General features: G+C 59.9%; 6 protein-coding genes across 6 annotated transcripts; 1 reads left to right on the top strand and 5 right to left on the bottom strand.

The window, feature by feature from the left end:
- Positions 1–431: 431 nt before the first annotated feature.
- On the bottom strand, positions 432–1,121 carry ACA1_362300 (uncharacterized protein; the record flags this gene model as incomplete). The annotated part of the gene is made up of 1 exon (XM_004333723.1): positions 432–1,121. The coding sequence occupies one exon, from the start codon at positions 1,119–1,121 to the stop codon at positions 432–434; it is 690 nt and encodes a 229-aa protein (XP_004333771.1).
- A 596-nt stretch (positions 1,122–1,717) lies between these two features.
- Positions 1,718–3,512, bottom strand: ACA1_362290 (RNA pseudouridine synthase superfamily protein; the record flags this gene model as incomplete). The annotated part of the gene is made up of 8 exons (XM_004333722.1): positions 1,718–2,044; positions 2,199–2,269; positions 2,373–2,422; positions 2,517–2,700; positions 2,784–2,871; positions 3,029–3,113; positions 3,244–3,365; positions 3,441–3,512. The coding sequence occupies 8 exons, from the start codon at positions 3,510–3,512 to the stop codon at positions 1,718–1,720; spliced, it is 999 nt and encodes a 332-aa protein (XP_004333770.1).
- Positions 3,513–3,573: 61 nt separating this feature from the next.
- Positions 3,574–7,827, bottom strand: ACA1_362280 (uncharacterized protein; the record flags this gene model as incomplete). Its single annotated transcript, XM_004333721.1, has 11 exons — positions 3,574–4,469; positions 4,579–4,666; positions 4,772–4,828; positions 4,925–5,007; positions 5,148–5,371; positions 5,489–5,847; positions 5,977–6,116; positions 6,210–6,337; positions 6,469–7,106; positions 7,187–7,366; positions 7,426–7,827. The coding sequence occupies 11 exons, from the start codon at positions 7,825–7,827 to the stop codon at positions 3,574–3,576; spliced, it is 3,195 nt and encodes a 1,064-aa protein (XP_004333769.1).
- An 835-nt stretch (positions 7,828–8,662) lies between these two features.
- Positions 8,663–10,267, top strand: ACA1_362270 (uncharacterized protein; the record flags this gene model as incomplete). The annotated part of the gene is given in 3 exon segments (XM_004333720.1): positions 8,663–8,774; positions 8,843–9,477; positions 9,494–10,267. 3 exon segments carry the CDS (start codon positions 8,663–8,665, stop codon positions 10,265–10,267), a joined length of 1,521 nt encoding a protein of 506 aa, XP_004333768.1.
- A 109-nt stretch (positions 10,268–10,376) lies between these two features.
- On the bottom strand, positions 10,377–11,318 carry ACA1_362260 (uncharacterized protein; the record flags this gene model as incomplete). Its single annotated transcript, XM_004333719.1, has 2 exons — positions 10,377–10,655; positions 10,752–11,318. The coding sequence occupies 2 exons, from the start codon at positions 11,316–11,318 to the stop codon at positions 10,377–10,379; spliced, it is 846 nt and encodes a 281-aa protein (XP_004333767.1).
- Positions 11,319–12,367: 1,049 nt separating this feature from the next.
- On the bottom strand, positions 12,368–15,138 carry ACA1_362250 (uncharacterized protein; the record flags this gene model as incomplete). The annotated part of the gene is made up of 5 exons (XM_004333718.1): positions 12,368–12,568; positions 12,642–14,297; positions 14,395–14,513; positions 14,733–14,784; positions 14,854–15,138. 5 exons carry the CDS (start codon positions 15,136–15,138, stop codon positions 12,368–12,370), a joined length of 2,313 nt encoding a protein of 770 aa, XP_004333766.1.
- Positions 15,139–15,477: the final 339 nt, after the last annotated feature.

Raw genomic sequence — 15,477 nt, 5'->3', positions numbered from 1 at the left:
GCCAGGGCAAATCTCGAAATCGGTCCTTGACGCTGCCCTTCTTGTACGTAACCTCCGTCAAAGCTTCCGAGATCTCAATCAGAAATCGAACCTCAGCCATATCCGTTCGCCATTCCAACGCATGCGTTGCATCGCTTGGAATACATGGAGAAAGCTTCGAACGCTGCTCCAACCTCTTCAAAATCTGTCGAATTTTCTCCAAATCGCGAGCTTTAATGGAGTTCATCAGAGCAATCACCCCTCGCCCAGGGCGGTCACTGTGGGGTGCCTCCATTCTCTTGATTGCAAAGACTACACGACCTATTGGTCACGATGCCCAGCATTCTACGCATCACAGAAAAATATCTCGGAAAATAAAGCGTATGGATCAACATTGTACTGTATTTGTGAACTGAGGCCGAACCAACAGGAGTCGGGGCCAAGCCCAGACTTTAGTCGAAGCCGGGGCAGCCCTCGTTAAGGTTGGAGGCGACGAAGATGAGCTGGAAGCGATCGCCCTGCCACGCGTTGGGCTTGTTCTCGCAGTCGAACCGCGACTCGGTCGGGTGCGCCGAGCAGTAGCTCCCGCTCTTGGTCGACGAGATGCGGATGGTGTCGTACGGGTAAAAGAAGTTGGCCTGCACGCCGGCGATCTTGTGGAACCGGATCCAGTCGTAGGGCAGCAGCGGCACGTTGCCCACGGCGCCCTTGCAGTGCACGTCGCCGTCCTGGCCCACGCCACCGGCGCCCGTGGCGTTCTTGGGCCAGCACCAGCGCGAGCCGCCGACGAGGCCGCCAAGGAAGCCCACCTCGCTCACGGGGGCCTCCATCCAGCAGCCCTTCTGGACGATCTTGTTGTAGGCCGACGACACGATGAACTGCTGCACGCTCGTCCGGTTGGACTGGCGGCAGGTGAGCGGGCACGCCGCGGGGTACAGGGGCACGTCGGGGCAGTCGAAGAAGCAGAAGGCCGACGTGTTGACGTTCCAAATCTGGAACCGGTCGCGGTTGAACTTGACCGGCGCCGGCGGGTTGACGGGATCGTACGGGATCGGGATGTCCGAGTTTTGTGCGCTGGCCAAGCCCGAGGCCAGGGCGAGGAAGACGGCCGCGATGGTCAGGAAGACGAACGAGGTGTTCATGATGGGTGGGTGTAGTTTTGGTGGTACTGTAGTGTTGGTGGTTGGAGTGGTATACAAGGCAAGGCTTGGTAGTGCTGCTTGCTAGGTTGGTGAGTTTGTTGAATGATTGCTGCGAGGCGGAGGCCGGCTTTTATGCCAACGGAGGAGCAAAAGTGCTGCAAAGTGTCCATCCGACGACGGTTGCGACTGACTCCCGTGAGCCCGACAGAGCTTGGTGGATATGTTTGGGCAACACTACACTCTTGTCCTAAAAAGGATCGATTGGCATCTTTAGCTAGAAATTCCAAAGTAACCGATCAAACCGGGCGGTGATTGGCTGAAACTAAGTCAGCATTAAGTTCACGTTCGCTCTGCAACCGGGAATACCACCATCGCGATTGGCCGACAGCATGATACCCACTGTAATTCCCCAGCCTATTATTGGGTCTCATGCAACCTCGGCAACCTGGTGGTCACAGAGCTACGTGCGTCGGAGTTATAAAATCGACTGTTCCATTGGTCGTAAGCTTTCGCCAACTGCCCCCCGAACGCTAGTTCTCTTTGGCCAATCCGCCAGCGTCGTGTAGATATCACCTCGCGTGCCCCACCACCAACGTTCACTTCACGTCGGCCAGTTCTTTCCCCTCCGGCTGCGGTTGCTGGATCGGGCGGCGGCTCTCCTCCGCGGCGTGTTCTGCCTCCCAGAGCTTCGCCAGGTCCTGGTCTCCGTCGTCGTTGTCACCGTCACCAAAGTCCTCTTCGTCGCCATCGTCATCGTTGTCGACGTCCGTGCCTTCGTGTTCGCTTTCGTTTTCCTCCCCCTCGTCGTGTGCGGTGTTGGCCTTCGTCTTCTCTCTTTGACCCGCAGCCTGCGCCTCGCCGGCGTCCACCACCGCTCGCAGTGCCCGGAGCTCTTCCTCCGTGACATGTCGCCACTTGCCCACCTAGGCCGATCCCATACGTGTTTTATAAATCGATCATTAAACGTGAGTAATAATAAATGATGATAATAATAGTAATAATATAATAATAGTAATAATAATAAATCACAGTTCATGAAATGAGAACTGCACAGGAGAACGCGAGGCGAGAGCGCACCTCCAGGTTTCCCAGCTGGAGTGGTCCGATGCTGATTCGTGCAATCGATCGGGGCACACCGTTGCCAATCGCTAGAGCCAGTAGTAGGGAGTGATCGTGAGCCAACAACATAAAAACAGAGTGTTGCGCGAGTGAGCGAGCCAGCAAGAGGCGAGAAGGCAGTTAGTGTGGTACCCGAGAACATGCGGCGTATCTGGTGGTATTTGCCTTCATACAGCGTGACCCTGTACACTCTCATGTCAGCCTACTCCACTCACCTCACCGCACACGCACCACCCACGCACGCACACGCGCACACGCACACACGCAGAACGGTACTTGGCCAAGTTGTTGACGGGATCGAGGATTTCGAGGTCGGCGGGCCTGCAGGGCTTGGTCTCTCCGTTGAGGAGGAGGGTGCCGGCCTTGAAGATCTCGGCCTCGTCGCCTTGAAGTCGCGCCAGGCCTTGATGACGTACGTCTTGCCCAACCGCTTCTTCGCCTTCCGGTTGGGCGACACCACCTGGTGCTGCAGCTGGCCTGCAATGTGTTGAATGTGAGATATGTGTCGTGTCGTGTCGTGTCGTGCGCTTGCTGGGGCATCACCGTCTTGTGTGAGAAAGACGAGACCGGTCACCCATCGATCCAGTCGACCGCAGATGTTGAGGAGCGGTCGCCGCTTGTAAAAGTCGGGCTGTGCCCAACAATGAGAAAGAGAGAGATAGAGAAACAAGGAGAGAAGAAGCGTAAGCAGTGAAGCTCGCCATCGACGTGTAAGCGCGCGCACGTTACAAAGAGGAGGAGAGTGGTGGGTGGTGGGTGATGGGTGATGGGTGGTGACAGGTCTGTACGGGAAGCAGATCATAGACGGTCTTGTGTTCGCCCTTCTCGCGCGTGCACACGTAGCCCGAGGGCTTGTGCAACAGAATGTGCAGCCTGCCACATGTCATTTGCGAAACACACAACGTTACGCCACCCAGCCTTGTATGTTGTGTGTGTGCCGTATGCGTGTGCGTTGTGTGCGGTGCTGGTGGCATGCCCCGCTGCAGGAGTAGAAGAGATGTACGGTTTGGTGTCAAGCAGGGGCTCGTCGTTGATGGCCACGCCAGCACCGTCCTGGGGGACGTGCGTCGATGCTGAAGCCACCACCTCGCCTTCGAACGTCACTCGATTCCTCCGGATGTAGGACTGCCAGTTTTTTGATTAATTATCTTTCAATTGATATCACAATAAATGCTCTCAATCTGCTGGCATTGCGCGTACGAGGGCGGAGCGGCGTGAGCAATAGCCCAGGTTGGCCAGCAGCCGATCGATTCGCGTCGTGTTCCGGCTCATCTGTGATGTTTCTGGTCCGAAGAAATTAAGGAAGAAATCATGGAGAAACTAAATAAAGCACTTATTTATTGTCGCGCCTGCTGGTTGTCTTGTGGACGAGCGCTGAAGGTGATGGAGGATGAGGAGGATGAAGAGGAACAAGAGATGAATAGAAGACAGCTGAGGAGGGCGATGTCGGCATGAACGAATTGGCCGCGGCGGCCGCCATCTGCGGTGGCGGCTGCTGCTGCGTCCGACCGTCGGTTCCGATGTCGAGGGGCATGCTCAGTCCCATCATCCGATCGGCGGCGGCAATCATGGGCGGCCGCAGCTGCTGGGCGTAGATTTGCTGGTGGTGGTGGTGTATCGGCAGCGGCGGCCCGCGTGCGGCGTAGGCCGTGGCGTCCTGCTCGGCCTGCATCAGCCACCGCTCGGCCTCGTCCTCCAGCGTCGTAGACGTCGGCCCTCTCATCACCGAGGTCGGCATCGGAGGCCAGGTCACCGTGCCGGCCGAAGCGCCGAGAAGCGCCAGATCCGCGTAAGGCTGCGGCGGTGGCGGCTGTGGCTGTGGCTGCGGGCCGACGGCGTAAACCGGGCGACAGTGTGCCACCACAGCTGAGGGCTCGAGCTGCAGCAGTTCCTGTCGCCTCCGCTCCTGTTCCATCTGAAGCTCGCGCATGCCTTCTTGTTGTTGTTGGCGTTGTCTGCGTCGCTCGTGCCCCCTCACGGCCGCGGCTCCTCGTACGACTGCAGCCGGAGCCGAAGTCGATGGCAACGCCGACTGCGACGGTGACGGCAACGACGGCGTAATGGCGGCGGTGCGAAGGGAGAAGGAGGGCGGAGATGACGACGACGAAGAGGAAGAGCTTGTGTCGAAGCTGAGGAGCATGACGGACTCCATGTCACGCGCCAGCTGGGCGTAGACACGGGCAATGCCCTGGGCGAACGGGTACAGCCGCACCCACGAGTCCACGCTTTCTGAGTGGTTCGTCGTCGCATCATAAGTCAGCCGAGTTGTCGGGTGATGAGCAACGATTCACCGGCAGACCAGAGCTAGACAGAATCTGGGCCAGACGAGAGGTCGTACCGAGGCACTGCTTGACGAGGTCTGGCCGCTGGAACTCGAGCAGGATGTCGAGCAGGAGCTGGAACGCGGGGATGTTACCGGGGCTCATCTGCACAGTCGGGGGCGCGAGCGGACATGTCGCCGGGTGGGTCGCCGAGTGAGTGGCGGTGCCGTGATTCGGGGAAGTGGGGTGAATGGGCTGTACCAGACGAACGTTGATCTCCTGCAGCACGTCGACGAAGCGCAACGCCCAGTCGAAGCTCTCTTTGTCCTGTTCACACACGAAAACACGACATGACACGATACCAACGACACACCTTTTTGAGCGGGCCATCGTGAGGTGCTTAAAATCGGAGAGTGTTGGTACCTTGGATAGAAGCAGGGCGTACTTGGCCCGGAGGACCATGTGGAAGGCGATTGCGGTCTCACCGAACGACTTCCCCATCAACTCTATTATGTGAGAAAGACCATATCATCAACAACTGAGAGCTCCTCACACCTTTTCACACGTGTGCGGTGGTGCATCAGCGGGTGCATGTGTCGTGCGCGTGTGCGGTGCGTGTGCGTATGCCATTGGTGGTGGAACGCACCAGGCTTGTCCAAGGTCTCTTCAAGCTTGCGCATACTGGACATAAAGTCACGATGCCTGCGGGCGTCGAAGAAGGGCGGCACGGGGTAGCGCGATTCCTCGTCCAGCCACTTGAGCCGCTCAATCTCCCGCTCCCAGCTCTTCAGCTCCTCCGAGCCCTCGGTTGCCATCATACGCTTCCGGGACTCGAACTCCGCCAGAATCACCATACAGTCGCCCAGGCATCTGACCGACACGACACACGACGACACACGACGACACACGACGACACACGACGACACACGACGACACAAGCGTGAGACATATCCAGTGCCAGAGGAGGGAAGGGAGACTGCATCGCACCTGCCGGCGATCCGCGTGAGAATGAGGCATTGGACCTTGGCGGGGCCTTTGACCCCGCCCAGGCAGGAGGGCGCCGCCTCCAATATATGAAGCCGATCACGCTCGAAGTAGGGATACAGCGCAGCCTGCACGCAATTGGTGGGTTCGTTGGGATAAGGCGCTTGGCTGGTGAAGGAATTGGGAGAGCCAACCTTCTTGTGGTAGTCGGCGACGGTGCGCTCCTTCTCCTCGAGGGAGCGCATGGGGTCCAGCGCCGTGCCGAGCATGCACTTGGTGTAGGTGTCCGAATTGTAGGCGCCCACTTCCCGACAGATCGACGCCGCGAGATCCACGTAGTAGGACACTCGTGCCATATCCCCCTGACATACGACACGACACGACACGACACACAACACGACACACGACACACGACACACGACACGACACACGCGCAAAACTGTGATCAGTGGCTCCGTGACCGGTGACGCGGGAGCAGGAGATGTGCATACCTGGCCGAAGGCGAAATAGCCCATGGTGGCCAGGGACTCGGCCACGGTGTAGTCGCTCGTGTCGAAGAAGGGCGCCACCTTCTGTCGCGCGCGGTTGTAAAATTGGTTGGCCCGCCGCACGTCCCCGATCACGTTGCAAGCTAAAGTCCCGCTCGCGGGGGTGAGTCAGCACAGACAGAACACGTAGGTGCGCACACGCTCTGGGAGACGGGCGGTGGTGGTGGTGGTGGTACCGAGTGCCAATGCCATGTTGACGTTGATGGTGAGTGGGCTGGCCGAATCGTCGCCTTCGCTGACGCACAAGCGCACGCTGTCTTCGTGCATCACCAGCGGATGCAGCGGCGTAAACGGGAACACATACCTGACGACGATAGCCCAAAGATAAGCAGTCGATAATGACCACGCGCGCGCACACGCACACACGCACGAATCACACGCACACGCACACGCCTACATACAAGCGCACGCATCACCCCAACGCCGTCAATGCACCTTTCATAGGCGGCCATGAGGACAAGCGCGGTAGTCTCCGCGGAGAGGCGCGCTTGGCTGTCCCACACCCCGATCTTGTCGCTCTCCCCTTCGTCTTCGTCTTCATGTCCCTCTTCCTCTTCCTCTTCCGCTTCCTCTTCGTTCTCCTCCGCTTCAACCCTATCGTGGATGTCGCGTACTATGCGCTTCCCTTCCATCGCTGTGCCCTCCTCTCGAGGGCCGTCGTCACTCTGCTCCGTGACCTCGTCCATCGCCTTCGTTGACCCTCTTCGCTCTTTCTCCCTTCTACTTGCCGCTTCGCTTTCTCCGCCGCTTTCCTCTTTTCGCTTTCGCTTTCGCTTCGCTTTCCTTCCGCCCTCGGCGGCGCTGCTGGTCGGTGGCGACCGGCGGTGCATGAGCCCGCCGCCGATCGGGTGCGGCGAGCCGTGCAGCAGCGCCGCAAAGTTCTGTCGAGGCAGCGGCTGTCCGACGTGCTCGTCGTACGCGAACTCTCCGTAACTGAGCGAAGACGACGTAGTCGATGGCGGCGGGCTCGACAGCAGAGCCGACGAGTCAAACGAAGACGTGGCGTAAGCCGGCGGCCGGCCGCCGTTGTGTGAAGAGGAGGACGAGCAACGAGAAGCCGCGCGCTGGCGAGACTGTTGTCAGCGGCGAAGGTGGAGAAGAGGAGGATGAAGATGAGGAGTTGGGCGAAGGCGCCGCAGGAAGACCCACAGACGAGGAGGAATATGAAGCCAACGATGAAAAAGGAAAAGTCGAAGTCAAAGTAGTAGAAGAAGACAAAGACGAGCGTGTAGAGGACGAAGGAGACGGTGGCGACGTCGGAGATGGAGAGGGAGATGGGGATGGTGCGGGTGGGCGCTTGGCGCTGGTGTGCGGTCGTTTGGCGCTGGTGGTGCTGGTGCGGCGTGAAGAGGTGGGCGGTTGTGGGGGGGAGGTAGGGGGCTGCGTGGGTACCGACATGGGCTGCCCATTGCGCTTGGCCACCTTGAAGGTGGCCTTGCCCATGAAGGACTTGGGCGCGGTCGGCAGCTGCGAGCCCAGCACGACCCTCGCGGCAGCGGCAGCGGCAGCCATAGAAGGGGGAGCCGAGAAAGCTGAAGAAGATGTTGATGGCGTAGTGGCGGAAGGAGTGGTCGTAGTTGTAGAAGAAGATGAGCGAGCGTGGAGGGCTTCCGCCTGCGCTTCGATGTCTGCAGCGTCGGAGGTGATCCCGGCAGAGGGCTGCACCGTCTGCTTGCGCACCTTGAACTTGGTGATGAAGGCCGATGCCGCTGACTGACCGCGACCCCGGCCTCGACCCCTCGTTGGGCGGGCACCCATCGACGTGGGTGGTGGCTCACCCTCCCCGCCCTCCATCTTCTTCACCCTCCTCCTCCTCGCTGTTCAACAAGGGTCGGAGATAAGGGCAGGACAAGACCCGACGGCGATAAGCGTTGGCTGGTTGGTTACCTTCACAACAAATAAATACAAAAAAAAGACAAAATAAGATGATGAAAGATAGGATGGATGAGCAGGCATCCAACGTACAGAGGGGGCGGGGCGTACTTGGTGCACTGGTTCGTGAGCTTCCCTTCGTAGGTAGTTGGTGCTCTCGCTGTGTCAATCAACAAAATCAAACAGAGGAGCGTGGCGAGCACGAGACACCGACACTCCTCCCACACGCACATGGTGTGGGCGAGTCTGGCGGGTTTTTTCTGGCCCTGAGCCGACCTTCGTGTCTCTTGGTCAGGTTGTACTGGTGGCTGACTAATCATGGCGCTCGGTTTTATCTGGGCATGCAGCCCTCTCGGCGCGTTCTGGTTGGCGGGCGCACCCCTTTTGGCAGTGTTGCCAAGCTGTTCACTTGACTTTTCGACTGGGATATGTTGGGGATTACCCCATTCTCACCAGGAGATGTTGTAGCCCAACTGGGAACTACCCAAGATCAATATCTTACCAAGATATGGAAACCCTTCCCATAAAAAGTGAGCCCAAGAAGACACTTGTTAGGCAGGAAAGAATGCACAAGAAACCAGTACCACTGCAGCTGACTGGGCAGTTTGCCATCGTGAGGGGAGAGGCCTTCACACAACTCGTTGGAAAGAGAGCAGCATTTGGCCAGAAAACAAAAGAGCCAAGAAAAAGGGGTTTTCAGTGCCAAAACTGGAAAAAATGCAAACAAATACAGAACACCCTGCTCCACCAAGCGGCCATGGAAGGGGCTGGATTTTGGCCGCCCTTGTACAGCCAACGCCACCGGGCGGTGGCGACTTTCCTCGCCTCGCACGACGTCTCGAGTCTGCTCGACTTTGGTTGCGGAGAAGGTACGAATCAAATTAAATCAATCGCGATGAAAGACGAAACAATCTGCTAAGCTCCCCGTGTGCTGCAGGTTCTCTGCTGAGCTACCTGCGCACCGAGCCGCACATACGCAGAATGGCAGGCATCGACGTAGATGAAGTCGCCCTCCAGCAGGCCGCGGAGCGAACCGAGCCCACCTTCTACGAGCACGTAGTCAAGCGACCCCACCCCCTCACCATCTCCCTCCACCGTGGCTCCATCTGCAGCCCCGCCCACACCCGCCAGCTACTACGCGCCGCGCACGTGGCAGTCCAGGAGGTCGGCGGCAGCAGCAGCGAAGCTGATGGTGAGCAAGTAGAGGAAGAGGATTGGGATGCCATCGCCTTGGTCGAGGTCATCGAGCACCTCGAGCCGCACGACCTGCCGGCGATGGAGGCCAGCGTGTTCGGCCGGTGCCGCCCGCGCTACGTCGTGGTCACCACGCCCAACTACGAGTTCAACGTGGTCTTCAACGATCCGCTCGGTGCCCACATCATCAGTAGCAAGAGGGCCAGGCCGGACACCACCTACGCTACGTCATCGTCGTCTTCATTTACGCCTTCGCCGACGACGTCTCATCTCCCGTTTCGGCACTACGACCACAAGTTCGAGTGGACTCGCGCCGAGTTCGAGGAGTGGTGCAACGCCGTGGCGAACAGGTATGGCTACCGCTACACTCTGAGCGGGGTCGGCACCAGACAAGGCTGGACGAGCGGCACAGATCACGCGGAAGAAGAAAGAAGAAGACGAAGAAGAAGAGAAGGAGTCAGCCCTCGCCCGACCGGCGGCGTCTTCGAAGAGAAAGTGCCCTACGAGCCCCGGCGTAGAGGGTCACAAGAAGCACGACGATGGCGAGGAAGACGACGATGTCGGGTTCTGCACCCAGATCGCTTACTTCACTAGGCTCGAAGACGACGACCGCACGACCCCGAACGAGGAGGCCGAGTCGACGGCGGCCGCCACAGAGGAGCCGCTGCAGCTCTGCGCTGTGCACTCGTTCCCGGTCGACACGCGATCGGACACGGAGAAGCTGGCGGCGGCGGTGGCCTACGCCTACGGCCACGTTGTGGTGGGGAGCGAGGGCGAGCTCGAGTACGGCGACTGGGTGTCGGTCGCCGACCGGCTGCTGCCCCTCCCGCCGGTGCGCGAGTCGTGCGGTGAGACCGCCAGCCCCGACCGGCTTCGGGCCGAGCTGCGGGCGATCGCGGCCGAGCCGAGCCGCTACTTCGGCCTCGAGTACGACGAGGCCACGGACCGCGTGCGCATCGCGGCGTACGACAGCGATGAAGACGAGGAGGAGCCTCCAGCCGACGATGGAGGCGGTGGAGGTGGTCCTCTTTTCCTCGAGAACGAAAGCGAAGGCGATAGCCGGCGGTCCAACCAGGCGGCAGCAGAACGACCCTCGCCCGTTTGGGCCGCCGGTGAAGAAGACGGCGCCTGGGGCCAGTCGTGGGGCGACAGCTGGGACCACGAGTGACGTCGGCCGTATACAGGTGGGTTACACCTTGCTCAATCTTTACATTTCAGGCGCTTATCAACAGAATGCTGACAATTTACACTCTTTCTGCTCACGCTGGGTCGCAGAGCTAAGAAGAGGCGCCGTCGGCGAGGCTCTCGGCGGCGGGTCCGGCCACGAGGCGCCGCACCTGGGTGTACTGGGTGGGGTGCTGCGGGCTGCGCGAGCTGGTCTTGCGCACGCGGCAGCAGTGGAGCGCGGCGGTGAGGTCGAGCGTCTTCTCGGCCCCGTCGGCGCCCGTGAAGCCGTGCAGCCGGGCCAGCAGGCACGCCACGATCGTGCCCGTGCGCCCGTGTCCGCCCCAGCAGTGAATGTACATCACCTCCCCCGCGTGGAACCGCACCAGCAGCTGCCACCGCACACACACACCACCGCACACGCAACGACACACCACGCTGACGTCAGCATCGCAGATCTGGTCGGGCGATTGGGAAGGTGAGCATACCTCTTCAACAAGAGCCAGCACCTTCTCGTCCTCCACCACGTACTGGTCTGGAATGGGAAAGTGCAGGAACTGCAGCTCCCGCTCGCTCGCACCTTCTCCTACAATCTCCGTCTCCGTCGCTTTCGCTTTCGCGTTCTGCTCCTCCCTCCGCTGGCGGTGTCGTTCGATGGCGTACTCGCGATAGGGCCGGAAGCGGGACGAGAGCTCGCTGGTGAGCTGGAGGCAGACGAAGGTGGTCACGCCCGCCGCCAGCAGCGCGTCAACGGTCTGCTCGTGCCGCTCGGTGCTCACCGAGTCGCCCGGGTAGCCGCCGGCCATGAGCCGCCCGCGCACCACCCAGTTGGAGTAGTCGGTGGGGCCGCGCCAGCCGAGACGGTCCGCCTGGATGGCGTCGAGCGAGGGCGCGGGCAGGACGGGGTGGTCACGTGACGACGACGATGAAGAAGACGACGAGGGGTCTCCCACAGACACAAAGCCTGGCGGGGGTTGTGTGACAAACTGGACCGGGCGCGGAAAGTCGGCCGCGGATGTGGGCGGTGGGGGTGCTCCCGGTACTGTGCTTTCCATCGTCTGTGTGCGTTGTTGTTGTCTGACCCCTGTTGTGTTGTGGGTTTCGTTCGTTCTGTTGGTCGCTGAAAAAGAAGATCACCGAATAGCATTTTTCAGCTTTTTATTTACAAAAGAAAATAAAAGGAGGAAAAAGGAAACAGCTTTGTTTTTTAATCATAGTTTCGCGCCAAAACAAACGAACGCAAGGGGTTACCAAATCGGCAGGCATCCATCTTGATGCGCAGACAAACCGTCACGGGCAGGCCGATTTCTCGAGCATTGGTGAGCGTTTCGCACCCGACTACATCGCTTCTTCTTCGATCCGCTTCATCTTCGCAGAGAATGACCAGCAGCACGACATCCGCGACGAGCAGAGGCAAATTCATCGTTTTCGAGGGAATCGACGGCTCGGGGAAGGGCACACAGATGAAGAAATGCGCCTCCTTCCTCTTTGACCTCGACAAAGATATCGACGTCTACCTCACGCGAGAGCCCACGCGCGATTTCAAGGAGATACGCAAGGCCATGGCGGCGGGCAAGGATGTGCGAGACTCGCCCGAGTGGTACGCCGAGATGTTTGTCAAGGATCGACGCAATCACATCGACAACTACATCGAGCCCGCTCTGGCCCGCGGCACCCATGTGCTGTGCGATCGATACAAGCATTCCACGCTGGCCTACCAGCACACCCAAGGACTGCCGCTCGAGCGCCTCCAGGCCATGCACCAGGGCATGCTCGTGCCCGATCTCACGCTCATCTTCGACTGCGACGTCGAGACGGCCTTCAAGCGGCGCCACACCGAGGGCGCCACCGACGTCTTCGAGAAGAATGCCGAGTTCCAGGAATCCCTGCGATCCAACTACGTCAAGCTCAAGGACGCGCTCCCGGCCGATGAGCGGGTCGTCATCGTCCGTTCTGACCGGCCGGTCGAGGAGATTGCGGACGAGGTGCAGCGCCTCATCCAAAGTATCCTCTAATCTCTCTTCATTCACATCTGTAAATCTGGAAATGTAAACAAGAATTATTTTATACAATAATCAAACCATGCTTTAACATCCATCATCCATCACGTGGCGTGGGCCCGTAGGTCGAGCAGGGCAGCCTCGAGACCGGCTCGCGCACGGAGCATGAGGGCGAGGTGGCCCAGCATGCCAGCGATGCCCGCGTCGGTGAGGTGGTGCTCGTAGGAGTGGCCCGTGCCGTGCATCACGCTGTCCCTCATCTCAATGTGCTCCACGCCCAACAGCCTCGGATACCACCACTTCACCTACGCACGCACGCACGCGTATCGTTCGGTCAGAACACGACACGACACGTCACGACAGGAGCAGGGCAAGTACCTGCGCGGCGTAGAGAGCGTAGAGCCCGATCTGGAAGTGCAGCGCGTACTGAAGCAGCGGGTGCTCCCGGATCTGCCTCGTCGCCTCTTCGACCACCCGGCGCTCTTCATCATCATCGCCGTCGTCGTCGCCGCTATGCAGCGCCCAGGCTAGGAAGGCCGGGAGCTCGTCGGCCATGAGCTGCTGGACCTCGCGCAGGGTGGCGATGATGAACTTGACGCAGAGCGTGGACTGGTCCTCTTTGCTCTCCGTCGGGTTCTGCAGAAACTTGCGAAGCAGCACGAACTTGCCCAGCTCGTCGCCGCCGCCGCCGTCATGGTGGTTGCGCTTGCCCTCCTTGTTGAGCGTGCTGTTCTGGTGCAGCGCCACCAGCTTGCGCACACGGGCCAGCTTCCGGCTGTTGCCGGTCTTGCCGCGGCACTGGGCCTCGCCGGCGTCAGCGTAGGCGTGGTGGGCGTCATCGTCATCGTCGTCGTCGTCGCTGTTGTGGTGGTCGAGGGCCTTGGGCTTGACCCGCTTTGTGGACCTGGCCTTGCCGTAGAGTCGCTCCGCCCAGCGCTTCCGCGCGGTCTTGTCCGTCACCAGCGCCCAAAGCTCCTTCGCCTGGGCCTTGTCCAGCTGGGTCTCCCTCCGCAGCGCCCGCCTGTACACATCCACCGCCGCCGCCGCCGCCGCCGCCTTGTCGTCGTCGTCGTCCTGGTCGTGGCCGTCGTTGTCGTCGTTGTCGCCTTCGTCGCCTTCGAGTCGCTTATGACGCATGGCGGTGACGAGCTCGCGGAGCATGAGCTCGACCTCGTCGTCGATGTTGTTGTGTCGCCTCGCGTTGTCGTCGTCGCGCCGGATCTTCTCCTCGAGCTCGCGCTCCTTCAGCTTCGAGTAGCGCTTGAGCGCCAGGCTCTGCGGCGCGTAGGCGGCCGCCCGGGGCAGCGCCCGCCAGAGCGCCGCCGCGTCCCGCCGTCTCTGCTGTGGCCCACCTCCGCCGCCGTCTCGCCGCCGCCAGAGCGCCGCAGCCGAAACGCCAAACACGACGCCGCCCAGCACCAGCGCCGCCACCAGCGACGATGGTGATGAAGAAGATGAAGATGAAGATGAAGATGCTGATGTGGTGAAGCATAAGAAGATGGTGGCAGTGATGAAGACGAGGCTGGTGATCAAGAGGATGAACGAAAATGGATGCGCAGAGGGAGGTTCGAAGAGGAGGGACGCGTGGTGGCGTCGCAGGGCGTCGAACTTGCGGCCGAGGGCGACAAGCTCCCGCTCGTAGACGTCCCGCAGCAGGTTCGGCGGCAGAGGGATCACGGTCCTCGCGAATCCCAACTCCTCTCCCTCTTCGCTCTTTAACGCTGCCGCTTTCGCTTTCGCTTTCGTGTTCTTCATTGTTTGCGTCGTCGTCACTTGTGGGCAAACCGACTCCTCGCTGGGCGGGCCGGCGGCAACGGCGGTGGTGGCGTCTTCGGCCAGGTTGGCGCCCCGGACCTCGCGCTCCTCGAGGATGCTCTGCACGGCCTCGCGAATCGGCACGCGGCTCACGTGGCCCAGCAAATCGCGCACCTTCTCGATGTTCTTCCAGGGAATGGTCGGGTCGGCGGCCTTGAGGTGCGGCGACATGTACTTGGTCGACTCGCCGACGATCGTCAGCAGTCGCATCAGCGCGTACTGGCGCGGGCCAACAGGACGATGGTGAGTGGCAACCCAACGATTTGATTCTGCCGCACACGCACACACCGCACGTACACGAGAGCACACTGGGTACCTTCTGTAGGCGGGAGCCGGTGTAGGAAGAACTGGTCAGGGGGCTCATGTGTCCCAGGAGGGTCCTGAGCTGCATCTCGTCCATGAAGTGCTGTGTCAACTTCACCAGATGCACCAAACCTGCTCGCAACACACGACACGACACATAAGGATGTGCACGACACACAAACCAAACGACATACAACCAAACGAAGCGACACACAAACCACCCACGCAAAACGACACAAAGCACACAATTTGGTCAATAAGGAACGAAGATGATGATGATGAGAAGAGACGAGATGTGGAGGAGGGGACAAAGGGTGGTACCGGTTGCAGGAGGGGCAGTGACGACAGTACGTAGGACGGTCTCTTCGGTGATGCTGCCGCCGAACACCGCCAACTCTTCCTCCTACAGGTAGCGATGAAGATGCGTGGAGATCAACATAGACGCACTACGAGAAGGAACAGCCGCACGCACTTGGTGACGTAGCAGGGTGGACAGCCGGGTATGCAGCTCGGGCAGGTCCTCTTTGATGATGAGAGGCACGGCGATGGCGCAGAGGCCCCACCGCACATCTCGATGTTGCGAGGTCGCCAAGCGGGTCTGCTCTGCCGCGTCTTGCAGGGCCTCCTTGAGGACGATGTGGAAGTACTCGAGGTTGTGCCAGGGCAAATCTCGAAATCGGTCCTTGACGCTGCCCTTCTTGTACGTAACCTCCGTCAAAGCTTCCGAGATCTCAATCAGAAATCGAACCTCAGCCATATCCGTTCGCCATTCCAACGCATGCGTTGCATCGCTTGGAATACATGGCGAAAGCTTCGAACGCTGCTCCAACCTCTTCAAAATCTGTCGAATTTTCTCCAAATCGCGAGCTTTAATGGAGTTCATCAGAGCAATCACCCCTCGCCCAGGGCGGTCACTGTGGGGTGCCTCCATTCTCTTGGATTGCAAAGACTACACGACCTATTGTTACGATGCCCAGCATTCTACGCATCACAGAAAAATATATCGGAAAATAAAGCGTATGGCTCAACATTGTAGTGTATTTGTGGACTGTAGGCTGAACCAACAGGAGTCGGGGCCAAGCCCAGACCTTAGTCG

The sequence above is a fragment of the Acanthamoeba castellanii genome (assembly GCF_000313135.1).
Source record: "Acanthamoeba castellanii str. Neff unplaced genomic scaffold scf7180000084624, whole genome shotgun sequence".
Lineage (NCBI taxonomy): Eukaryota > Discosea > Longamoebia > Acanthamoebidae > Acanthamoeba > Acanthamoeba castellanii.
The sequence above is the reverse complement of the archived record's forward strand: the minus strand, read 5'-3'. Positions and strand labels throughout refer to the sequence as shown.